The 26697-nt window shown below is 40.3% G+C and overlaps 1 protein-coding gene across 2 annotated transcripts; it reads right to left on the bottom strand.

Moving 5' to 3' along the window:
* Positions 1–479: 479 nt before the first annotated feature.
* LOC102730733 (sorting nexin-6) lies at positions 480–26697 on the bottom strand. 2 transcript variants are annotated; one of them, XM_081830643.1, is made up of 7 exons: positions 26429–26677; positions 26225–26272; positions 13012–13116; positions 11876–11986; positions 9484–9605; positions 7443–7566; positions 860–1316 (listed from the first exon to the last, which is right to left on the bottom strand). In XM_081830643.1, the coding sequence occupies exons 1-7, from the start codon at positions 26675–26677 to the stop codon at positions 1167–1169; spliced, it is 909 nt and encodes a 302-aa protein (XP_081686769.1). In that variant the 3' UTR covers positions 860–1166. The 2 variants fall into 2 exon arrangements, with proteins under 2 accessions (XP_081686770.1, XP_081686769.1); XM_081830644.1 differs by lacking the exon at positions 11876–11986 and having other exon boundaries at positions 480–1316; positions 26429–26697.

The raw sequence follows: 26697 nt of genomic DNA, 5'->3' as shown, positions 1-26697 counted from the left end.
GGGGGGATAAAACTATCTAACTTGTAGGGTTGAAGAGTAAACAAAATGTGGATTAACAAACACCACATTGTAAATGTTCAAAAAATGTTACTACTTTACCAAAATCATAATCCATATAGTGGATTAATGCTAAGAAAAATGTTCAATATTAATGTGTAAGTAGCATCAAAATGGAAGGAAGTGGAGTCCTTATTAGAAAGTAGCCATGGCACATGCACTGTCAACATACCAGCTGACCTGTCTCTGAAAAACCAAAGTATGAATCAAATAAATAGTACTTCCTACCTAAGTTTTACTGTAGATGTATCTATAAAAATAGGCAATGATGACAAAGCAGCATTATTTATCTTTCTTAGTATCTGTTTGATAATGTAATATAAACACTTTTCTCTTTTAATGGTTAAGAGTTTTCAGATAAATCAATTCTTGTACCATTTTTAGAACATCATTAAGAAATACTTAGGTGCTATTTATTTAATTTTAAATATGCCTGTTTATTTATTTATTTGTAAGCTCTACCTGCAATGTGGGGCTTGAATTCACGACTCTGAGATCAAGAGTCACATGCTCTACTAACTGAGCCAGTCAGGCGCCCCACAACAAGACTAAAACCTCAAAGGAGCTCTTCTAACTCCAGATCTGAACCCAAGTGTGCCCCTAACATTTGTAAGGCCAAAGGCAAGTGTACAAATGGAGGCAGGCCCTCTTCGTGCCCTATCCTGCAGCTCTGTACGGCACCGAGAGAAACCTCACGTGTGTATGTAAGCGGATATTCTATCCTGCACACTGATCTTCTCCCCTGTGCCCTCCCTCTTCTTAGCTGTTCCATGGTCACCCTTGACCACCCATGAATGCACACACTGGAGGATGAATTCAGGGAAGAGGCCCACAGAAGAGAAAAAGTTGGAAGTAGGCTTCAGATTTGGGCAAGGAAACATGGGGTTCCAGACCCCTAAAGCATGGTCTAGTTTGGAGGGAAGGGGTATGCACTCCAGGTGGGCAAATCCCCTTGTACCTACAGACCTCTCACCCCTGGGAGAAAGAAGTTCTCTAAAGAGTAGAATCGAGGGCAGGGGACCCAGATTCCCAGGCCTAAGCATTCTACCGTCCAAATTCTCTTTTACTCTAGTAAGTCATCTGCACATCTGAAATCTCAATCTATCTTCTTAAAAGAAGTAGATTCTCAAACCAATACCTCTGTTAATCAAATAGAATCTTACCTTTACTCCTGAAACAATTACTCCATCTGCTGATTTTACCATGTTTTTAAAGAAATCTTCAAGTTTTTCTTTTTTATTTTTTCCTCTCACACTCAGCTGAAAGAAAGGTAAACTTAAGTTGGCAATTTTTTTAGATTACAAATGGAAAGTAATGCCTCTTTTATTCTCTGACATCAAAATGGCAACCACAAAAGGATCCTGGTTTTTAAACTTTAATAAAGTGGCAGTATCATTATGTGTATCCGTGACTTTCAAACTTTAGTGTATTAAAGAGGAGGCTGGCCTCTCTCAAAGATTCAGATTCAGGTGATCTACAATAATGCCTAGATATCTCAAATTTTATAAGTATATTTGATAATCCCATTGCAAGTAGCCTTCTTATCCCATATATAGTAATATATAAAGACAACTAAAAATTTAATCCAGGAGTTCCTTTAAAGATGTAAAATTTATTGGAGTCTAATATACCATCATAGGACTCTATAAAAACTTTGAAAATACATTGTGCAAATTCTTTTTTTTTTTTGTAAGATTTTACTTATCTTATTTGAGAGAGAATAAGAGAGAATGAGTGGGGTGAGAGGCAGAGGAAGAAGCAGACTCCCCGCTGAGCAGGGAGCCTGATGTGGGCTCGATCCTGGGACTCGGGGATCATGACCTGAGCCAAAGGCAGATGCTTAACCTACTGAGCCACCCAGGCGCCCCGTATTCTGCAAACTCTTCACTCTGAACTCATCCAAATATCATGTCTTGTCCTGTTTTGGGGATCAGCAACTTATAGTATAAGGGACACAAAAGGTGACTCCAGATGGCAAGAATGGTTATCTAAAGGCAAAACTGAGAAGCAGCTAACTCTTTGACTTTACCACTTGCTGCATCAGGGTGTCCCATAATGTAACATCCCATCTAATTTCCGTATCTACTGCCATGGCTTCAATGTTCACCATTATGTAAATGATTCACAAATCATGATCACTATCCCTAAGCTCTTTCCTGAACCTCAGACCCTATTTCCAATTGCCTATATTATATCCCTATATGGAGATTCTGCTAAACCCACATTAAACTAAGACAGTATTCATTATAATCTAATCTAATCTCCAAATTTTTCTTCTTGGTTCCCTGTCCATGGTCCCTCCATCCAACCAGTCTCTCCAACATATTCCCTTAAGCCCCACACCTCTCATTAAAAATCTTGAAATAATCTACAACTTCTTTTTGTCTCTCAAAGCTCAAATTCTACCATCAAATCCTGAAATCTGTCCCTTTCTTTCCCACTGTCCTAGTGAAAAACCTCATTATTTCTTGCCTAACTACTACACTGGACTACTAGTTAACATCTCTCATTTCCTCAATTCAATCCATTCTGTTGATGACTTCCAAAATCAAATTTTGAGCATCTCCTCCTTACTCAATACCTTTACAGAGTTTCACAATGTTCAGAGTTAAGAAGAAAACTCAGTCAGAAGAGATCCCAAAGATGTAGAAGTACGTGGGATCCAGGACAGCTAGAAAGATATCTTCATCAAAATGGAAAGGCACAATGTGATACATCATATTAACAGAATAAAGGACAAAACCACATCATCTCAATAGCTATACTTTTTTCATAACAAAAACACTCAACAAACTAGGAACAGAAGGGAACTTCAACTTGATAAAGAGCATCAATGAAAACCCCACAGCTAACATCATACTTGACAGTGAAACAATGAATGCTTTCCCCCTAAGATTAGAGACAAAACAAAGATGGCTGCTCTTGTCATTTCTATTTTACATAGTACTGGAGGTCCTAGCCAGGACAGTTAGGCAAGCAAAAGAAATTAAAAGGGTATCCAGATTAGAAAGGAAGAAATTAAAAAAAAAAAAAAAGCTAAAACATGATCATGGCTGCCATGGTGATTGAGAGTTGTGGGACACACATAGAGTTGTAGGATTTGATTTCTGACTGGCTTCCACTTCCCAGTGAACACGGTCATTTTCTCATCTAGAGGAACTGCTGAAAGTTGAAATGAGCTTTTATGGAAAATGGGAGAGAGCTGTCTAAAGACATAACCTTGTTATAAATGATGGAGCAGGCAATCTAGACTAGATGAGAAATAAGTAAAGACAAAAGGGCTTCTAACAGGGTCAAAATGCAGGAGAGGTCAAGGGTCTAGATGTACCAGTGAGTTAAACAACAACCAAAATAGGAGTAGGGAAAAAGAGAGTTGTCTATGTTTGGAGTCTAGCTGTCAATGTTTGGAGTCTATTAATACTAGAGTTTAAGAACTCAGATAAGAGAGAGGGTCCTGGGTGTGGCCACTGATAAGGTAGCAAGAATTGAATGGACATTAGGGTGTTTTTTGTTTTTTTGGTTTTTTTTTTAAAGGTTTATTTGACAGAGAGAAAGACCGCCAGAGAGGGAACACAAGCAGGGGGAGTGGGAGAGGGAGAAGCAGGCTTCCCGCGGAGCAGGGAGCCCGATGTGGGGCTCGATCCCAGAACTCTGGGATCATGACCTGAGCCGAAGGCAGACACTTAATGACTGAGCCACCCAGGCGCCCTGTTTTTTGTTTTTTAAGATTTTATTTATTTATTTGACAGAGAGATAGAGAGAGAGCACAAGGAGGCAGAGCGGCAGGCAGAGGGAGAGAGAGAAGCGGGCTCCCCGCCGAGCAGGGAGCCGGATGTGGGACTCGATCCCAGGACCCAGGGATCATGACCTGAACCGAAGGCAGCTGTTCAACCGACTGAGCCACCCAGGCGCCCCAAGGGAATTAATTAGGTTAAATATTTAATCTACTGTTAAGCAGACTCAGACTATACCTAGTAGAAACAGAGAAGGTATATAGCTACCTAAGTAAAGCAACACTAAATGCTTACAACAGTGACTACTCACACAACTAAACACTAGAACAAGCTTTTCTAGGCCTCCCAGATGCCCCATGGCCTTTTTAGACTTCAAGCACCCTAGCCCTACTTCAACAGCTCATCAGTCCCATGACCCTCTGAAACTCAGATAACAAAATAGCACATACAGATTGCTTTTCCTGCCCCAGCGAAGTGAGTAAAGATCTGAGAAACAGCATCAGAACAAGATTGAGAGAAACTTTTTAGTTTTGGGCCTATAATCTTCAATAACCTATTAATGTACTTGCTATTAATTAATTCTATATTTTAGAAGGATTTATTTATTTGAGAGGAAGAGAGAAAACACGTGAGCATTGGCGCGGGGGGGGGGGGGGCGCAGAGGGAGAGAGGCTCTTAGGCAGACTCTATGCTGAGCACAGAGCCTGATGCGAGGCTGGATCTCACCATCCTGAGATCATGACCTGAGCCAAAATCATGAGTCAGGCGCTTAACTGACTGCACCACCCAGGTGTTCCACTATTAATTTGTACAGAGTATTTGCAAAACACTTTCCTGTCTTTTTAGAGTTTCTCCAAAACACCATATGCTGATATTAAAAGGGTTATTATAATGCAGCACATCATTATCTCTATTAAGCATATATTAGTCTGGGAGGAAGAAAAATGTACATTGATGGGAGAAAACTTATGAAAACCTAAGATTTCTGAAAGCTATTTATAAAGCTGATCTAAACTATTAAAAATCATTCACTTACCTTTTTTTTTTTAAAGATTTTATTTATTTATTTGATAGAGCGAGAGTGAGAGAGCACAAGGAGGGGGAGTGGCACAGGCAGAGGGAGAAGCAGGCTCCCTACTGAGCAGGGAGCCCGATGCAGGACTCAATCCCAGGACCTTGGAATCATGACAGCAGCTGAAGGTAGAGGCTTAACCAACAGAGCCACTCAGGTGCCCCTCATTCACTTATCATTTTAACAAATACTTATTTTACATCTTGTCAGCCACTATTCTAAAGTACTGAGGATACAATGGTGAAAAATTAAAGCCTTGCTTCCAGAGAGCTTATATTTTAGCAGAGGGAGACAAATAATAAATATACAAATTTTTTAAATACAGATACATATGGGGCGCGAGGGTTGCTCAGTCAGTTAAGTGTGTGACTCTTGATTTCGGCTCAGGTCGTGATCTCAGGGTCCTGAGATTGAGCCCCATGACAAGATCTGCTCGAGAGTCTCTTCCTCTCCCTCTGCCCCTCCCCACTCCCTGCTCATGCATCTGCTTTCTCTCAAATAAATAAATCTTAAAAAAAAAAAAAAATACAGCTATGGGGTGCCTGGGTAGCTCAGTCATTCAGCGTCTGCCTTCGGCTCAGGTCATGATCCCAGGGTCCTGGGATCGAGCCCCGCACTGGGCTCCCTGCTCGGCCAGAAGCCTGCTTCTCCCTCTCCCACTCCCCCCGCTTGTGTTCCCTCTCTCGCTGTGTCTCTCTCTGTCAAATAAAGAAATAAAAAATCTTAAAAAAAAAAAGTTTAAAAAATAAAATTAAAAAAATACAGATATGTAATTTCACATAGCACTAAGAGATTTGGCAATGGGCTAGAGTACGTGGAGCACGAGGCTCCTCTAGCACAAGTCACCCTGAACCGATAATACCACGCCCCACTGTATACAGACTTATGCTGCTCTACCAATTATTATTAAGGTTTTGGCCCAGGCCACGAATAAGGTTGAGGAAAAACAAACACATAAAGGTAAAAAATTGATGACAGCATTATGTATCGTGTGTTCTTTGGCAACCCTACTCATGAATTGTTTTCACTTCTTATAATTCATAATATAGCCAGCATTCTTTACAATTAATTCCTAGTTACAAACGACCACATGCCAGTATCACATACCACATTTATGCTTGTCAAAGTACCCATGCTTAAGTGCTATGTTTCTGTGATCTTGAGTAACTTCATACCCTTTTAAAAAAATATGTTCTCTCTACTGCTAGACTTAGGACACTTTATTGTCATTGTCATGTCTACTAAAACCAAACCAGAAGGACAAATTTATATATACAAAATTCTTTGACCTTGATGTTAACTTGTAAACAAACTAGCACTATGCTACATTTGGTTTTTTGCTAAAATTATGAGTTAATCTTGTCATCCGAATATAAATCCCAAGATCTGTATCGCCCACCCATTAAAATTTTTGCCAGTACTACAAATGAAGAAATCTTTGAAGCTCAATTGCATCAATTTTTCTTTTCTTTCTTTTTTTTTTCAAAAGATTTTATTTATTTGACAGAGAGAGAGACACAGCGAGAGAGGGAACACGAGCAGGGGGAGTGGGAGAGGGAGAAGCAGGCTCCCACTGAGCAGGGAGCCCGATGTGGGGCTCGATCCCAGGACTCTGGGATCATGACCTGAGCCGAAGGCAGACGCTTAACGACTGAGCCGCCCAGGCGCCCTGCACCAATTTTTCTATTTGCACTGTAACAGTTTTCAGGCAGGGAGGGAAGAAGGTTAGGAGCAATCGCACTGAAGAAGGTCAGTTAAACAGATCAAAACTCAATGATTAACCCAAAACTAATCTGGAATTCTTTAGCTCAAACACCTCGCTGGGATTCCCCATAAGGCTTCAGAGGACTCCAAACTCAAATTTAAGAAACAATCAAGTTGATGGGACGCCTGGGTGGCTCAGTCGGTTAAGCGTCTGCCTTCAGCTCAGGTCATGATCCCAGGGTCCTGGGATCGAGTCCCGCATCGGGCTCCTTGCTCCTTGGGAGCCTGCTTCTCCCTCTGCCTCTGCCTCTCTCTCTCTATCTCTCATGAATAAATAAATAAAATCTTTAAAAAAAGAAAAAAAAAAAAAGAAAAAATCAAGTTGATAACCGTGTTTCTTAAAAAGTTCACAATTCAGGATGAAAATCAATATCCCATGTAGTAACATGATTTTCCCTCATTTCTTCAATTAATCTCCTCAAGTTCTACTGAAATACTGTATTACCACTACAAAAGTATCATTTTATTTTATTTTATTTATTATTATTATTATTTTTAAAGATTTTATTTATTTATTTGAGAGAGAGAGAATGAGATAGAGAGAGAGAGCATGAGAGGGGGGAGGGTCAGAGGGAGAAGCAGACTCCCCGCCGAGCAGGGAGCCCGATGCGGGACTCGATCCCGGGACTCCAGGATCATGACCTGAGCCGAAAGCAGTCGCTTAACCAACTGAGCCACCCAGGCGCCCCACAAAAGTATCATTTTAAACTGCCTTGAAATATAAGAATGTTACAAAAAAGGGTCATCTAACTATTCCCTGCCTTTCCCAGTAACTCTAAAAATAAACCTTGATCACTACTTTAATCAATACTCACATCTTGATTATATTCCAAGAAGACATGAAAATTTAAATCTTTTCTCAAAATAGGATGTGCTGCCACACGACATAGGAACACTTCATGCATTGCAACAGTCTTCTTGAATATTGCCAAATATTCACTAGAAACAATACACAAAATTAAAGGTAAAACACTGCATCAACTAGAAAATCATCTGCAACAATTTTTTCAGCAAATACTCTGAATTATACTAAAAGCAAAATTAAAGATATAAAGATATAATCCACATAAACAAAGATTTTAGTTGAACTGTTAATAAAATATATAAAACCCAGCTCTGAAAAGGCTTCATGCTAGTTAATAGTATTTATTATATTTAAATGTTAATATTTTTAGGTTTTATGAACCTTTCTTCCTATGCAAGTTGATGTTAAAGTAACTATAGAGGGGTTCGTTTTCAGCTCCAGAGAAAGTATACTACGAGTTATTCAATACAATTTTATGACTCAATTTCTAGATAATTACTGCATTTAAACACTTTTATAAAAAAAAAATAAAACCCAATCCTCAGTAAACATATTTTTGACATTAATAATTATTTTCATCTAATGACCCAAACACACAAGAAAAAAGCATACCGCAGAGAGACTAATTTTTGTCATTACATTGAAAAACTGTGTTTAAAATATTTTAATATCATCAGTGAATCACAGCGATCGTATAGTAATATATGTCAGTTTGAAAAAAAGAAACACTCAAGGAAAAGGCCCAATATTCTTGCTTCAACTACGTGCAAGGAGGATAAATTTTACATACCAGCAAACCAGCAGGACCAATGTTGGGAGAAGTTTGATCTCTGTGAGGGTAGTCATTCAGTGAAGACAAAAAAGAAGGATGCAGAGGATGGAGGTAGCAGTAGAATAAACCCAAGGTTCTCTGTTATCCAACCCCTAACCAGACCACAAAAGAATCATGATCAGGGCCACTGGAAAACCACAGATTCTTTAATATTAATGTGCTCTGCTAATTTCCAGTTTTCAGTTTTATAACTATAAAAGTATAGATTTCTGTCTGCTCTCAAGACTATTGCTTGCACCCAGCATGGACAAAAATCTTAAAATACCTGGCACCTTACACTTTGACAAAAAAGATCTACTTTGCTAATTTATCTTGTCAAATGAGTTTAGCATTCTGAAGAGGAGTCTAGTAGCCATGTGGATAGACGCTTAAAAGCCAAAACTAAGTGGAAGAGGAGAAAAGGAAATGCATGAAGAGGAGAAATGGCCAGAAAAAGAGTGATGGAAGTGATGATGATGCAAGGAAAGTTATTTCCTTGTATAGCTCCCAAAATACAGAAAAACAATGTACTGCAAATCTAAAATTATTCATATGTCTAGTAAAAGGGGAAAGATTTGGTATTTTTAGCAAGTATGCTAAAAATAAAATAGAAACTATCTCAAATTTTTTCAAGGATTTAATACAATTTCTAGTATATGTGAAACTAATAATCATTTAATGAAAACATTTTAAAAACTATTCTCTTGTTACTTTGTTCCTATTCTTTTTCCTTCAGCCAGAAGCCAGAGACAGAAAAAAAGAGGGCAAAAATTACACACACATGCACACACACATTTTTTAAAAAAGAAAATAATATATGCAGAGTTGCTCAGTGCATATTTCTATGAGAAATAATAGAAGTTTGGGTAGTATGCACATATCGAAAAAAGAAAACTAGGTTGGCAATGACTAAAACCTTGTAAATAAAAAACAAAGCAAGTTACATTCTGCTTTAAAAAGTATTTCCCTTTCTACTATTTTTAAATAAAGTTTTGGATCCTCCGTTTTTAATTTTCAGAGTCTATTTAAAACATTAAAGAATTTTACAATACAGACAATTATTCTATAATTTTCCTGTAGGCTCTGATCATGATCATTAAAACTGGTTGTTTGGCTTAAACCTGCATCTTTCAGAAAGGGTCACTGTGGTGAAATGATTAAAAGGATGGGATATCAGAGAGCACAGAAAAAGGCATTAAAACAAGCACAATTAACAAAAGCAACAACAAAAATCACATACGCTTCCAGTTCCTGTTTCATCTTTGTGAATTCTTCCTTTGTCATGGACCCTTCTCCTTCTCCAAGCTTCTGCAGTTTTTCCCTTGAAGCATCAAAATCAGGTCTTGGTGGTGCTGGTGGGATCTGTAAGAGAACCAAGTCACTAATTTAAAGACTATTTTCTTTTTCACAGCAATTGTACTACTGCCACCATAAAAGACTGTATCTGGGAGAGCTAAAAACATCCTGAATGAACACGACACCAGGAATATCCCAATTCAGGATAGAGAACTTGATTAGGTCCTTTGCACCAAGGAAGAAATACAGCAGAACACTATTTTCTAGTATAAGAACACTAGTTTCCAAACTTTAATCTGCAGATTCCTATGTGGCAACTTAGAGTCCTCAAATGTATATGCACATTAAGCTCTGACTATACACTAAAAGAAGATGCATACCATTTTTCAGAAGTATGTAAATGGTTTGATTAAATACAAATATATTTTTTAATTAAAGAATTCATAGTAGCTTTATGCTATGCTATGTTTTTAAAATTCATGAATGCCAAGAGTATGATCTAGCAAGGAATGTTAAAAAGGGTTCCTGAATTGGAGGAGTGTTATCAGAAGAAGAAAGCACTGACTTAAAACCAAGAGAACAAGACAGGGATTAATGACTAACATCATTCTATTCACTCGCAGTGGGTAAGTAAACACTTACCTTAAATAAAAATATAAGATCTAGAAGAGACATATCATTCAAGGGAAGGATAAAGAAAAAGTTTATCTTAAGAGGAAGGGCCTAGAAGAACAGTTAAGGGGAAATGATGGAAAGTAAAGAAAGCAAGAAGATAAGAGGAAGAACAGGTAAGTAGGGGAAAGCTAAAGAATGAATACAAGAGAAGGGTTATACTTGAGGAAAGCCATAGGGAAGGAAGCATCAAGTACAGCCGAGCACACATTCATGGATGCCCATACACCACATCTACTATGTGCCAGGAATGATGCTGAACAATGTGCATATAAAGATAAATAAGACATGGTCCTTTTTTTTTTTTTTTTTAAATCCAAGAAGGGGGAGCTTCAGGCAGAGGGAGAAGCAGGCTCCTCGATGAGTAACGAGCCCGATGAGGAACTTGATCCCGGGACCCTGGGATCATTACCTGAGCTGAAGGCAGGGGCTCAACCAACTGAGCCACCCAGGCGTCCCTAAATAAGATACGGTCTTGATCTTTGAGGAGTGTTTAGTGTGTAGAAGGACATGGTAGTAAGAAAATGCCATTAGGTGAGCACTGTGAATTGTGTAAGACGGTTGAATCACAGAGCCGTACCTCTGAAACAAATAATACATTATATGTTAAAATAAAAAAAGAGAAGACAGTAGGAAGGGAAAAATGACGGGGGGAGGGAATCGGAGGGGGAGACGAACCATGACAGACTATGGACTCTGAGAAACAAACTGAGGGTTTTAGAGGGGAGGGGGGTGGGGGATGGGTTAGCCTGGTGACGGGTATTAAGCAGGGCACGTATTGAATGGAGCACTGGGTGTTATACACAAACAATGAATCATGGAACACTACATCAACAACTAATAATGTAATGAATGGTGACTAACATAACATAATAAAATAAAACTAAAAAAAAAAAAAGAATTAGACAAGATGAGGAAGAAAAGGTGGAAATAACATGGGAAGAGAAGGAGGAGCTTCCAAGTTGGCGAAGACACTGACATGCTGGAAGGTGGAAGGTGGTACACCTGCAGAACATGAAAGTTCTGCACCAACCCCCTCTCCCTATACCTTGTCCTATGCATCTCTTCCTTTTGGCTGTTCCTGTGTTGATTCTTTATATAAACCAGTAATTTTTTTAAAAGAAAGAAAAAAAAGAAGGCACTGCCAGTGGTCCACCAAATTCTGAGTTTTACAAAGAAAAAGCAAATGACTGAGAAGGAGTGTTGCCATAAGGATGGAGACAGAATCAGTTCAGGATGATTTCAAGGAGATCAAATGAAACTAAATTTCAGGAATCTGAGTGTGGTCAACAGCTGAGGCACAACACCTAATGCATACTTAGATTAGATAACCTCTTAAGGAACCCTCCAACTCTAAATATCTGTCTACCTAAGGGTTCAAAATGGGTATGGTTTATAACAGCCCCTTAATCTCTAGGAAAAGCCCATTTCAATTCCAATAAACAGTAAGAATTTAAGTTTAAATGAAGGAGCATAAGATATCCATATCTCCACACTCTCAAACTAGACAATTCAGGATAAAAGGTGGTAGTCAATTGCGTTTTGTAACTGACAATTTTTAAAAATCACAGCAGTTCACTAAAATGCTAAACAAGATTTAACACATAACAAAGTATCTAAAAAGTTCCTACAAAATGGGATTAAAATGGAACCCCAACACTTACAATGTAACCCGCATAGTCTTCATTTTCAACGAAGGAATCATGAAGCCAGATAAATTCCTCATGTTGTCGAACAACAGAAAACTCATTTTGTTTAAAATTTGGCAATGAACTCTGCAAAGACAGAGATTCTCTTGAAGAAAAATCAAAATTGCACTAAAAAGCTTTTAATAAACATTTTTAATCTTATTTTCTTAAATTAGTCTTATATGAATGATTATCAGTACTTTTAAACTCTATTATGAAAACTGAGACACCCAGAAAAAATTATCCTGGGATCTTTAAGAAAGTAAGCTGACAGCCTCTTATTATATTGTATTGCTACCATTACTTAAAAGTTATTAATATATGTCAAACTCAACTACTCAAAGGAAAATAAATTTAAGATCTGAAAATGTGCCTGAGAACTAAAATCCAAGAAGAAAATAATTTTTAAGACAGTAATTTATTTAGTTTTAAAGTTTTATTTATTTGAGAGAGAGAGAGAGAGAGAAAGAGGGAGGGTCGGTGGGGGGGAGAGGGACAAGCCTGAGATCATGACCTGAGCCGAAATCAAGAGTTGGAGGCTTAACCAACTAAGCCACCCAAATGCCCTCTAAGACAATAATATAATTAACTGAAAGAACAAAACAAAATTGAAAACAAGAATACTGAAACATGTTAATAAGTCTAGAGAAAATTAAATTTGCATTACATCTGTGATTAACTCTTAAATGTTAACCTTTAAAAAGCATATTAAAAAAGTACATTCCCTAAAACTGTTTGTTAAAATAAAAGCAGTGAATTATAAGCTAAAATATGGTTTCTTTCTTTTTTTTTTTTTAAAGATTTTATTTATTTATTTATTTGAGAGAGAGAATGAGAGAGAGAGAGAGAGAGCACATGAGAGGGGAGAGGGTCAGAGGGAGAAGCAGACTTCCTGCCAAGCAGGGAGCCCGATGCGGGACTCGATCCCGGGACTCCAGGATCATGACCTGAGCCGAAGGCAGTCGCTTAACCAACTGAGCCACCCAGGCGCCCCAAAAATATGGTTTCTTTCTAATTTGTTCAAAACCAAAGTTCCAGTCAATATATTATTACATATGTAACATTTGCACAATAAATAGCTGTTAATAATACAAGTACAAAATCACATTTACCTTTGTATGAACAGTGAATTTTACTTTATCTCTCTCACTAAGAGCATCAGAAATGTCCACCTGCAGAGCAGCATCACTTTGAAGATCTACGTTTATTGCTTTAAGCTAGAAAAAGATAATACCTTAATGAAAAATTCTGTGGGCTTATAGAGAATTTCATTCTTTTCTCAGACATTCAGATAATGCAAAAATGAAACAAAAATAACAAAAGAATCTTAAATCTAAAAGTTCATTTAAACCTCATATATATTTTGGGAGGCAGGTGCTTTGGGTATGTTATTATCTTCATTTTCATTCTACACATTTCAACTATGCTTTGTATGAGTCGATGTGCTAACCATGATTCATTATAATTTCACTCAAAAAGTGAACTATTTTTTCTCTCTCCTATTTCTCTGCCATCATGGTGTGTATGGTTGACTGTTCCTCACCATGGATGACAGCAGGGAAGTGTGGAAGGCTCCCTAACCCAGGAGCTTGGATGGCCTGGGTTTGAATCCCAACTCTGCACATTAATACTCTGATTTGGATCTTCTCACAAGACCCATCAAGCAATTTCTGGCCAAGAAACAAAAGCATAATTGTCCCATTCCCCAGTGGATTCAGATGAAAACCGGTATCAAAATCAGGTACAGCTTCAAGAGGCACTGGAAAAGAACCAAGCTGGTCTATAAGGAACAGCACATGGATGACACACATATTTATGCTGCATGGTCACATACTCATATCCTATCACTCTGTAACATCACTACAACCTGAGCAATAGACATGTTTTCCTGCCGAGCAGGAAGTCCGATGCGGGACTCGATCCAGGATCATGACCTGAGCCGAAGGCAGTCGCTTAACCAACTGAGCCACCCAGGCGCCCTACTTATAATTTTTTTTTATTTTAAAATAAACTCTAGGGCGCCTGGGTGGCTCAGTCGTTAAGCATCTGCCTTCGGCTCAGGTCGTGATCCCAGGGTCCTGGGATCGAGCCCCGCATCAGGCTCCCTGCTCGGCGGGAAGCCTGCTTCTCCCTCTGCCACTCCCCCTGCTTGTGTTCCCTCTCTCGCTGTGTCTCTCTCTTCAAATAAATAAATAAAATCTTTAAAAAAATAAAAAATAAATAAAAAAATAAACTCTACACCTAATGTGGGGCTCAAACTCACAACCCTGAGATTGAGTCACATGCTCCACCGACTGAGCCAGCCAGATGCCCCTCTACTTTATGCTTACCATTAATTCTATTTATAATTCTTAAATTTCATCAATTTTTCTTCCCTTTAAACAAATATACATTCTAAAATGTTTGACTAATTTGGAGACTTATTAAAAAAATCAAATACACTATAAGATGAAAATAAAGTCTTAGCCAGCTGCAAAGATATGAAATAGTTAAAGCCTAATTAACTACCTAGCTTACTTCAAATACTGTAGTTGTAAAACCCAGGACTTATTTTGGGAATCTCACATAGTCATTAGCATTTCATTTTTTTTTAAAGATTTATTTATTTGTCAGAGAGAGTGGGTGCGTGAGCGAGCATGAACAGGGGGAGCTGCAGGCAGAGGGAGAAGCAGGCTCCCCGCCGAGCAAGGAGCTCAACGCAGGACTTGATCCCAGGACCCTGGGATCATGACCCCAGCCAAAGGCAGATGCTTAACCAACTGAGCCACCCTGGTGTCCTGTCATTAGCATTTCAAATTTTAATTACAATGTAAATGGAAAAAATGCTGGAAGCAAATTGTTTATACTCTCCAATCTGTCATATATTTAAAAATGCATATATGGGGACGCCTGGGTAGGGCAGTTGGTAATCATCTGACTCTTGATTTCAGTTCAGGTCATGATCTCAGGGAGGTGAGATCAAGCCCCACTACTCGCTCTGTGTAGAGGATTCTCTCTCCCCCTCTCCCTCTGCCCCTTCTCCTGCTCGCACACGTGCATGCACTCTAATAAACCTTTTTTTTTTTTAAGATTTTATTTATTTATTTGTCAGAGAGAGTGAGCACAAGCAGGGGGAGTGGCAGGCAGAGGGAGAAACAGGCTCCCTGCTGAGCAAGGAGCCAGACTTGGGGCTCGATCCCAGGACCCTGAGATCATGACCTGAACTGAAGGCAGACACTTGAACCAACTGAGCCATCCAGGGACCCCCTGGGTGCTTGTTAAAAATACAGAACCCCAGGCCCTACCACAGACTTATAACAATCTTGAGAGACTCTTAACTATAGAAAACAAACTGAGGGTTGCTAGAGGGGAGGTGGGTGGGGGGATGGAGTAACTGGGTAATGGGCATTAAGGAGGGCAAGTGATATAATGATGTAATGAGCACTGGATGCTATACGCAACTGATGAATAACTGAACTCTACCTCTGAAACTAATGATATACTGTATGTTAACTGAATTCAAATAAAATAAAATTTTTAAAAATCTTCAGGGAAAAAGCCTTAAAAACTGTGTTTGGGAACCCTAGCCTAGATTTTCAGGGTTGCTTTGTCTTTATATTCTGTCAAAACTTCATCTCAATTGTTAATATTTTTTTATTTTTTAAAAATATTTTATTTATTTGACAGAGAGAGACACAGCGAGAGAGGGAACACAAGCAGGGGCAGAGAGAGAGGGACAAGCAGGCTCCCCTCTGAACAGAGAGCCCGACGCGGGGCTCGATCCCAGGACCCTGGGATCATGACCTGAGCTGAAGGCAGCCGCTTAACCGACTGAGCCACCCAGGCGCCCCTAAAATTGTAACTTTTATTAATAACAAACATTCTTATATATTTACTGCTTTTGTTCTTGGATTCTTTTTAGGTATACCTTACGTACAATGAAATGCAGATTTTAAGTATATAGTTTGAAGACTTTTGAAAAATACACAGATTACATCCCTGTGATCATAACCACAATCATCTGCAGGAGTTCCTCCTTTACTTTTACATTTCTACTTCTTTATTTTCCACCTCTTCTGTAAATTCTCTTTTGTATGCCTTATTAAAGCTTGTAGCCACTCACATATTGCCTTAATGGCCACAATCCAATCTATCATTTGTCTTCTTCATTCTTTTAGAAACTGTTCTAGAATTGATCTCAGGAAAAGCGCATGAATCATAAATATGGTCACAGCAAAATGCTGGTGGTAAGATTGTGACTCCTTTATATTTCATAGTAAATTCAAAATATCAGCTGAAGTGTTCATCCCGATATTGCATCTTTCTACAGTCAGTTCTGGTATACACCTCACACCTCAATTTTTTTTTTTCCATTTCCTGAGTTTACAGAGAAAAGGAGACATAAAGAAATTATTTTGTTTGGCAGTAAGATTTGCTTCACACACATTAGGGTTTTTTTTTAAGTCCTGTTTCTAATAACTAAGATGTATAATGGAAAAGCCAGCCAATAAAATGAAATCATCCCCCACACAAATATAAAATTTCCACTGAAAGCTAATCTGCTCTATTTCATCAATTCTAGATGCATATTTTGCATATTTTAACATTTGAAATAGGAATGCCTTGCAACTGATGACAAATTTTAGTTTAACTGAAAATGTTTTTTCTTTCTTGGTGGTACATAAAAGAAAGTATACCTTCCAAACAATTGTGCCTTCGATTTGATAAAGTATCATATTGTAAATTTAATGTTAATTACATAAAATGTACACAAGATTTTTCAGGCATATTTTCTTCTTTCTTTAAAGTTAATAATGTTAGAGAGTTTTTATTAAGGGAAAATGAAAGCAAACAACTTGTGATTCATCAACATTTAATTGAAACTAGTGAGGTCAGAGTGAAGAAATTCTCATTAGATGACATTCACTGGTTTAATCCTTATCTGGGCTGATAAACTTTGTATTCTTTTGTCAGAGACTGACTAGGTTAAACATTTGCGTCAAGGTCAAGAGAAAGACTTGGCAGGGAAAATGGATTAAGCAACATAAATACATAACATTAGAAAGATAATTTAGGGGTGCCTAGGTGGCTCAGTTGGTTCAGTGTCTGACTTTAGCTCAGGTCATGATCCCAGGGTCCTGGGATTGAGTGTGAGCCGCTGAGTGGGGAGTCTGCTTGTCCCTCTGCACTCCCCTCCCCTTGTGCTCTCTGTCTCTCTCAAGTAAATAAAATCTAAAAAAAAAAAAAAAAAAAGATAATTTAAAGATGCTGCCTTATTGCTGATTAATTTTCCACATATAATTACTTAGTAAAGAAGACATTCACTACTAATTTACTATACTGACTCATTTACTATAATGTATCTACCCTAGAACATTCCTAAAAAATTAGTTGTTCATCTTTGCCAGAAAAGCGAATGTACAGAGATAAGTGGATGGATGGAGGAAGAAAAGGAAAATGACTCTACTGCAATAGCCTCCCAACTGGTGTCGTTTCTACCCTTTACCCTCTTCAATCTACTCCTTACAGAGCTACCAGAAGATCCCATTAAACTAAAAATCATTCCTCTGCTCAAAACCTAAGGGGTCCCCGCTTAGAGAAAAGCCAAAGTCCTTACAGGGGTCTCCCAGGCCCTACAAAATCTGTATCTGACATCATCTCTCAGGCTAATCTACTATTCCTCTGGCTCACTGTAAACATGCAGATGGCCTCCTTGTTGTTCCTTAAACGCTGGGGCATGCTGCCACCTCAGGAGTCTTTGCACTTACTGTTCCCCCTACCTGGAATATTCTGCCCCCAGATATGTATCTGCATGACTCACTCCTTCATTTCCTTCAAGTATTTACCAAAATGTCACCTTCTCAGGAAGGCCTTAGGCAACCCTAAGACTACTATAGCTCAACTTCTCTCCACTCCCAAACAATCCTTATCCCTCCCCCTCATTTTTTTCATATCACTTATTTACCATCTACTATATTTTTTTAATAGTCCTCCCTAACTAGAATGTCAGTTTTTTGAGGACATAGATTTCTGTTTTGTTCATTGCTATATTCCCAGTGGCGGACTTCAATAAATAACGTGTTGAATGGAAAGGAGAGAAGCGTAGAAAGAAAGGTGGTAATCATAACTGGGCTAAGAAACTGTAATTACAGTACAGTCAATGGAAAACCTCTGAGACAGACAGAAGTAAATTCCATTAGGCTCACTAATTCAGGCCAAATTTTAAATGTTTAACTCCTAGCCCAGACATGATTTTGGAAGTCCTGTAATATATCATTTTTATTATTATTGTAGGTCTGATACTGAGCAGTCAAATCCGTGGTTGATTATATATATTTTTTCTGGAAACTGGCATTTGCAACCAGATTTCCTCTCATATACTACACCAGAAACAACAAAACATTACTAGGGTCACATGATATGTCACTCCAATGCCTTTTTTTTTTTTTTAAGATGTATTTATTTACTTTAGAGAGAGCACAAGCACGTGCACAGGAGCGGGCAGAGAGAAAGGGAAAGGGAGAGAAGCAGACTCCCCACTGAGTGCAGAGCCCAAGGCGGGGCTGGATCTCTGGGCTCTGAGATCATGACCTGACCTGAAATCAAGAGTTAGGCGCTTAACTGACTTGAGCTATCCAGGAGCCCTATCCAATGCCTTTCTTGCTGGTCTCACAACTCCCACTGCTCTTTTGCCATACCCAGCTTACAAATTCTCGTAATTGGTATTAATCCAACCATCAACTCTCTGCTTTTACACTTTGAGCTGCTGCGTGTGGCTAGAGAAAGTCATAACTGGCATTTGCAACCAGATTTCCTCTCACATACCATATCAGACACAATTAAACATTACTAGGATATTACTAATGGTGTCCACTTCTGCATTCCCTCCAAGTCAAAGTTAATATTACTGGTAGTACAAATATAACACTTTACTCTTTAGACAATATGCGAATGTGCATTTATTTAATAAACTTTTTTAAAAGATATCTATCTATTTGTCAGAGAGAGAGAGAGAGAGGGAGAGCACAAGCAGTGGGAGTGGCTGGCAGAGGGAGAAGCAGGCTCCCCACTGAGCAAGAAGCCCTATGTGAGACTCAATCCCAGGACCCTGGGATCATGACCTGAGCCTAAGGCAGCCGCTTAACTGACTGAATCACCCAGACATCCCTTTAATAAACTTAAAAAAAAAAAAGATTTATCCACTTATCTGAGAGAGGGAGAGAGCATGAGTGGGGGGTGGGACAGAGGGAGAGGGTGAAAATCTCCAGCAGACTCCTGAGTGCAGAGCCCAGTGGGGGCTGGATCTCACGACCCTAAGATCATGACCAGAACCAAAATCAAGAGCCAGGCACTTAACCAACTGTGCCACCTAGGAACCCCTTCCCTAGTACTTTTAACCAAATAATCAATTTTTCATCTTGTTTTAATAGATTTCAAACAACTGTCTTGAGTGAATAAAAAGCCTTGCCTTCAAGAAATCGGTAGTGAGGGAGACAATCAACTTTATGTAATAAAACACAAAATTAAGTACTTCCCATTCTCTTTTTCCTCACCAACTGTACTCTGTGTACAATTTAACCTTATCAATATCTCCTGTTCTGTGACCTTTCCGTATGTCTGCAGTCTGTTACCCTCTCTGCTTCCCTCCTCTTCCACTCCACTGCATGACATGTCACTCCAATATCTTTCTTACTGGTCCCGTCAACTCTCATAGCTCTTTTTGCCATACTTGGCTTGCAAATTCCCACCCTCAATTCAACAATCATCTTTGCTTTCTGAGGTGCCGGTGTGGCTAGAGAAAAGTCACAACTGTTTATATTGGTCTACTACAAATTAATGGTCTTCAAATTGCATTCAGCTCTTAAAACCACTCAACACACCTGAGTAGATCTGCTCAGCTCTCCTTCCAATTCCCTTCAGCTACTACTCCAAACTTTTACTACCTCAACCCTCTACATTTCCATCCGCACTCGCAATAAGTGACCTGGTTTCCCACATCCCAAAGAAACAACACTAGCAGCTGTTTTTCCCTCAGACCTATCAATAAACTCTCCTACAAATAAATCTAACCTCATCATCCTTTCCACTTTTTCACAAGCAGTGTCCATCTGTCCACCCGAGCATTTAATTGTGCTGTCTGCTTCACGACCCTTTCAGACACTGCTCTTCTAGTCAAGGTTAGACTCGGTCTCACAAACTCTGTACACACCGAATACCTAATTTCCAAATCCAGTAATTTTTTATTTTTATTTTTTTTAATGTTTTATTTATTTATTCATGAAAGTCAGAGAGAGAAAGAGAGAGAGGCAGAGGCAGAGGGAGAAGCAGGCTCCCCGCCCAGCAGGGAGACCGACGCGGGACCCGATCCCAGGACCCCGGGACCACGACCTGAGCCGAAGGCAGACGCCCAACCATCTGAGCCACCCAGGCGCCCCAAATCCAGTAATTTTTTAGTGTTCTTGACCTCTCTGCAGTATTTTGCCTTGATGATCATTCTAATTCCTTTAAACTCTCTCAACTTCTGGGGACTTCTCTCATATCCCTCCTACCTCTCTCAGCCCTGTCGATTGATCGATCTATTTCTTCCCTATAACCCTTAAATGTTGGTTTCCACAGGTGCTATCTAGCCTGGGCAATCTCAGCCATTCTCGACTATAACTCCTAAATATTTATCATCAACTCAGACCTCTTATTTTAAATTCCCAATCATACTTTCACAGTACCAACTAGACATATCCGCCCAGATGTAGTCACTTATTAAATAACTGAGTGCCTTCAATGTGCAAATCACTGTCCTAGGAGCTAGGGACAGAGCAGTGAAAAGGCACAATCCTCACCCTTACAGATCTTTGGCAGGAAAGGGATTAGACACCTTACAGGCACTTCAAATCCAACATATATGAAACCAAACATATGATCTACCTAACTCTGTTCTTCTCGCCTGCATTCCTCATTTTCTCCTTCTCCTCTGCCCAGCCCATGTACTTACACAGTCACTATGCCCTGTCAATTCTATCTCCTCAACAGCTCTTTGCTGTCCCTTCTTTCATCCTCTCTTCCACTGCTTTAGTTATACCTTCATCATTTTTCATCCGGACTGTTACAACTGGCTTCTCTGCTTTGTGAAAGGAAGAATCAACCCACCCTCCACATCAGAGTAATCTACAATGCTATTTTCATCTGGGCATAGGGCTTTCCCAGCTTAAAATCCCCAAGGACTTCCCACTGCCTAGAATCTTAATTATTATGCACTTTACACTCATGTGTACTATCCATTATCTACCCCTGCTTCCTGTGAGAACAAGTGCTCCAGGCGAAACCAAATTACCTACCCAGGCTCTCCACTCTGCTGGCAAGCCTTCCCCTTCCGAGAGGCTACAAAATTCCTGGTCAATATTTAAGGCTTAGCTCATTTAGGTGATAGCACAGTGGTTAAGAGTGCCAGACCTGGAGCTAGACTGCCTGAGTCTGAAACCAGCTCATACTAGCTGTTATAACCTTGGGCAAGTTATTTAATTTGAACCTCAGTTCTCCTTTCCAAACTAGGAGAGTAGCAGCTACTTAACAGGGATTTGAGAACTGAGTTAATATATGGAAAGTACCTGGCCCACAGTAAATGCTACATAGGTATGTAGCTATCATTGTCTTCACTACTTCACCTTCTCCCAAAGGCAAACACTCCCTCCTTTGTACTCCCATGGCACTTTATCTGTCACCATACTGTGATGGTTTTAGGGCAGGAACTTTCCATTTTTCCTTTGCCAACATTCATCTTCTCATCCTCTGCCAACATAATCAATGTCACATTTTTATCTAAAATAACTATCAATAAATTTGGAATATGCTCAAACTAAATGCTGTGTAGGTACAAAGGAAAATGCAAACATCTGGCCAAGTCTTCAAAAATAAATCAAACTTCAAGTGGAAAAAAAAAGGTGAGGAAAAAAAGCACTCTACCACATTAATAAGCATGCATAAAACAGACATTAAAGTGCCTGGGCAATGACAAGCAGACCAGAATGTGTCTAGCAGGAAAGATATACTGAGAAATGAAGCCAGCCTGAAAGTGTCATGAACGGTGTTTAACGCTAGCCCAAGGAGTTTGAACCTTACTGCAAGAAGAACTGGGTCCAAGAAAATACTTTTGACTAGTGTCGTTATATGATTTAGTCATTGAAAGTTAGGTAACTTTAAATAATGTGAAGCCTGGATTGGAAGGCAGACCGAAAGGAGACACAGACCAATGACGGCATTGCTACAATCCAGGCAAGAAATAGCAAGGACAAGTGGGGCCAGACAAATAGAGATAGGATAAGCAACATTTTTGAGATGAAATTAACTGGCCTCAGGGACGCCTGGGTCGGGTAAGTGTCTGCCCCCTGCTCAGTTCATGGTCCCAAGGTCCTGGGATTAAGTCCCTCATTAGGCTCTTTGCTCCGCGGGGAGCCTGCTTCTCCCTCTGCCTTCCACTCCCTCTGCTTGTGCTCTTTCTCTCTGACAAATAAATAAAACCTTTAAAAAAAAAAAAAATTAACTAGCCTCAGTGACTATTCTGATATGGAGATGAAGGACAATTCAGAGGTTTCTTGCTTGCATGACTGGAAAATGATAACATGACAAAGATAAGGAACAGAGAGGGAGGAGCAAGGTTAGGAGTCCAGGAGAGGTGTAGTTACTCCACCTGAAGTAATTTTGAAAACAATAAACATATTATTTAGAATTAAAATCAAATGCTAAGAGAATTATGCCAACACACTGGCACCCACGGCTCTTATTTAACAAGCACATCAGAGCAAAATGTGTCCAGTTCAAAGGGCTCATTTGTTTACTAAATAATATGTTACTGTCCTTCACTTTGGGGAAAAAAAGCCTATTATGTAGAGGTATGGCTGAAGAGTAGCCAGTAATTTTCAATATTGTGTATTTCTTAAAGCCTGCTTTTTAAGTTTTTCACAAAACAATATTTTTTTAAGGCTATAAGATTCTCTTCTGTTCCAAAAATCATGATGAAAATTTAAGGCTGCTTAAGAATGTATTTAAAAATATAGACTTTAATTTTGCTTACTTGCTGCTCTGTATGAAATGCTTACAATTATTTTTGAATCTGTGATTTATATAAAAATTCCTATTGATACATGCACTTCCTGCTTTTTCTCTCTCAAGAAAAAGGCTGAACAAGGGGCACCTGGGTGGCTCAGTTGGTTAAGCGACTGCCTTCGGCTCAGGTCATGATCCTGGAGTTCCCAGGATTGAGTCCCGCATCGGGCTCCCTGCTCAGCAGGGAGTCTGCTTCTCCCTCTGACCCTCCCCCGTCTCATGCTCTCTCTCTATCTCATTCTCTCTCTCAAATAAATAAATAAAATCTTTAAAAAAAAAAAAAAAGAAAGAAAAAGGCTGAACAAGATAACCTAAACTAAAAGTACAATGTCTAAAAGTTCTAATTATGGCAGTCTATTTCAGAACAAACACAATATAAGGAAATTTAAACAGGCCAGATATTTCTGTTCCTGAAATGATGGACAGCAGGGTAACTGTGCAGCTGTAATCAAACTTCAGTGCACAACAGAATCTTCTTGGGTGCTTGCTGAAATAGTAGTGTAGGGCAATTACACTGGATTTAAAAAAAGAAGAAGAAAAAAAGTATTAAAAAAAGAAGTAGTTATCAGTCCTTTTCCCTACTTCAGGAGAATCTGATTTCCTAGGGCATGACCCAGAAACTTTTGTTTTCCAAACACCACAGGTGATTCTGAAGCAAATGTTTCAGGGCCACTTTGAGAAATATGGGTACTGGCTCTGATATCAGAACCATGGTTTAGTTTAAAGTCCACTTCTCAGGGGCGTCTGGGTGGCTCAGTCGGTTTAGCATCTGTCTTCAGCTCAGGTCATGATCCCAGGGTCCTGGGATCCAGCCCCACATGGGGCTCCCCGCTCAGCGGGGAGCCTGCTTCTTCGTCTTCTCCCTGCCTGTGCTCTCTCTCGCTACCTCTGTCTCTTTCTTTCAAATAAATAAAAAAATCTTAAAAAAAAAAGTCCACTTCTCCCACTCATTGGTTGTATGACCTTACACCGCTTACTCAGTTTCTCCAAGGTTCAGATTTTTTTTTTTTAAAGATTTTATTTATTTATTTGACAGAGAGAAATAGCGAGAGCAGGAACACAAGCAGGGGGAGTGGGAGAGGGAGAAGCAGGCTTCCCACCGAGCAGGGAGCCCCATGCGGGGCTCGATCCCAGGACCCTGGGATCATGACCTGAGCCGAAGGCAGACGCTTAATGACTGAGCCATCCGGGCGTCCTCCAAGGTTCAGATTTCTAACCTGTAAAAGGTGAATACTAAAAGTTTCACAAGGATAATGAGAGAATATAATGAAACAATGCTTATACAGTACTTAACACAGTGCCCACCTATAATTATTACTATAATTCACCCAGTTCCACAGGACAAAAAGTAAGGAAGAACTGGACATATATACATATTCACTATGACAGTCTAAATGCTTTGTAAAAAAAAGTCATGGTAATGTTTTTTCCATTTTCTCCTGGTCAGGCATGCTCTTTGTCTCCCTTTCCCTTTAATTTTGTAATACATGAAAAAAGTTTTTGGACACATTACATAAGTGCTTCGAGTTTCATAAACAAATCTTACCAAAGGCATAAAGCAATGAATGCAAATATTAACCAGAAAATACTCTGCTTTTCATATCAAAATAAATACTCAAAAAATTAATACTTTTACTGAACATTATTCAGATTTTACAGGAGGGCAAATCCTGTTTGCAAATCCTGTTTGCTTTTTCTGGTAGACCACAAAAATTAGAGACAAAGTTATCTAAATAAAGAGTGCCAACTGCTTTATATTTAGAAAAATCAGTTTAATTATACTATTATCAATTCCTCTCCTTTCATTACACAACTCTACTGGCTTCCCTATTTTAAAATCCAAACGTAATTTTTTTTTTTTAAGATTTTATTTATTTATTTGACAGAGAGAGAGAGTGCGATCACAAGCAGGGGAGGCAGAGGGAGAAGCAGGCTCCCAGCTGAGCAGGGAGCCCGACGCGGGGCTCGATCCCAGGACGCTGCAATCATGACCCAAGCCGAAGGCAGATGCCCAACCGACTGAGCCACCCAGGCGCCCCCCAAAATGTAATTTTTAAGTGGCCATCTAACGCTACTACGGTCTTACCCCAGAAGATACAGATACACACCTACACAGTTTTTAAAAACTCATTAGAAACTAAACTTTTTAGAAATAACCAGAAATCCTGTACGATGCTTTCACACTAACTAGAAATTCTAAATGATGCTTTTGTGTAAACTGAGAAATTTATAAAAGTATGCAGCCCCTTCTGTATCCTTCTTACCATTTGAAAACTTTATAAAGCTCATCAGTTAATACTAACTACCTCATCTTTTATTTAAAAAACAGTTAATATCCCACAACAATATTTTGTCACTTGCCAAAAATCGACTAACTGATGTGTCTCTCATATTATCTAACATGAATAAGTAAAGGTAAAATGGAAAACTGAAGTGCAGGCTGTTAAATGTGATGGACCCAAGGAACCTTGCTGAGCTGCAATCATCACATATCAATATTTTTCAAGTGCTCACTTGTACAAGGCACTATACAGATTACCCCCCTTCAGCCAAGGCAAATAGAGGGAAAGGGGGGAGAGTGGGAGGGAGGAATCGGAGCCTGGAGGCCCCTTCTTAAGTGGCAGGCAACTGGCCTCAAACCGTCACCAAGGGAACTCCGCAAAAGATGTATTTTTTGGACATTAAGAAACGTGAAGGTATCGTGAGCTTCCAGCACTTTGCAAAATCTGGTAGGATACTGGATACGAGTTAAGGTTCGGCAACTGTAAAATTCCTTGCAAAGGGGCAATTTAGAAAAAGCTTGTACTATATCTGTTTTAGAAGGTTAGACGAGTGGGCGGCAGCGGGTTTGAGGTCCACAACGGGAGAAAACTGAGGGTGCCGCCACAAAGGTCGCAGAATGTGTTTTCATAGCCCCTCCAAGGGTCGGGGGGTGAAGGGTAAGGACCCAGCTCCGGCCTCCACTTCCACTTCCCACCTGCGCCCCGAGCCGGGCGGGGGAGGAGGTCCAAGGGAGGGTCCGAGTCGGGGCGGGGGACAGGAAAGCGGCCGTGGGTCCCCGGGAAATCAGAACGGAGCGGCCCCGAGGGAGGAACGGCTGCAAGAGGGCGGGGCGCGGTGCAGCGAGGAAACCGAAAGGAGGACGCCGGGGAGAAGGTGCCGCGCGACAGGGGACCCTTCCTGGTACCACACCCAGGGGCCAAGGCTGGGGCGGAAGGGTCCCGAGAGCGAGAAAGAAGCAGAACTTACTCCGCGGTCCTCCTCCGAGAGGAAGTCGGGGCCGTCGTCCAGGCCTTCCTGCGGGGTCGCCGGGCCCGGCGCACCAGGGGAGAAGATGGAGTTGGGGAGACACAAAGGGAGACATTAGTTGTAGGCCGGCGCGGCCCCCGCTCCCGCCCCGCGCCCGCCGCCCCCACCGCGCGCCCGGGGCTCGGCGCTGCTGAGAACACCCACCATCATGGCTGCTCCGAGGCCAGGGCCAGCGCAGGCGCGCACCGCACCGCGGGGCCGAAGGGAGCCGGCAGCAGCGGGAGAGGCGGGGCTGGTGGCGGCAGGAGGAGGCGGGGTCTCGGAGCAGCCTGCCCCGCCCCGCCCTGGCGCGGGGGGCCGGGGGCCGTAAGCTGTAGGAAGAAGGAAGGCAGGGCCCTCCGCCCGAGGTTGGAGCACCCCAGTCGGAAAGGGCCCGAAGGCCCAGACCCACATGGCTGCGGGCAGGTCGCGGC

Source organism: Leptonychotes weddellii, chromosome 9 (assembly GCF_054177405.1).
Source record: "Leptonychotes weddellii isolate Sample4059 chromosome 9, ASM5417740v2, whole genome shotgun sequence".
Classification (NCBI taxonomy): Eukaryota; Metazoa; Chordata; class Mammalia; order Carnivora; family Phocidae; genus Leptonychotes; species Leptonychotes weddellii.
This window is presented reverse-complemented; position numbering and strand designations above follow the sequence as displayed.

What these genes read in the sequence shown, in the direction of transcription:
- LOC102730733 (XM_081830643.1), bottom strand. Translation starts at nt 26,677, where the DNA reads ATGTGGGTCTGGGCCTTCGGGCCCTTTCCGACTGGGGTGCTCCAACCT. An exon ending in GCCTCGGAGCAGCCATGATG is followed by an intron (nt 26,273 to 26,428) that starts GTGGGTGTTCTC and finishes GCGACCCCGCAG; the next exon opens with GAAGGCCTGGACGACGGCCC. An exon ending in TCTTGGAATATAATCAAGAT is followed by an intron (nt 1,317 to 7,442) that starts GTGAGTATTGAT and finishes CCTTTCTTTCAG; the next exon opens with CTGAGTGTGAGAGGAAAAAA.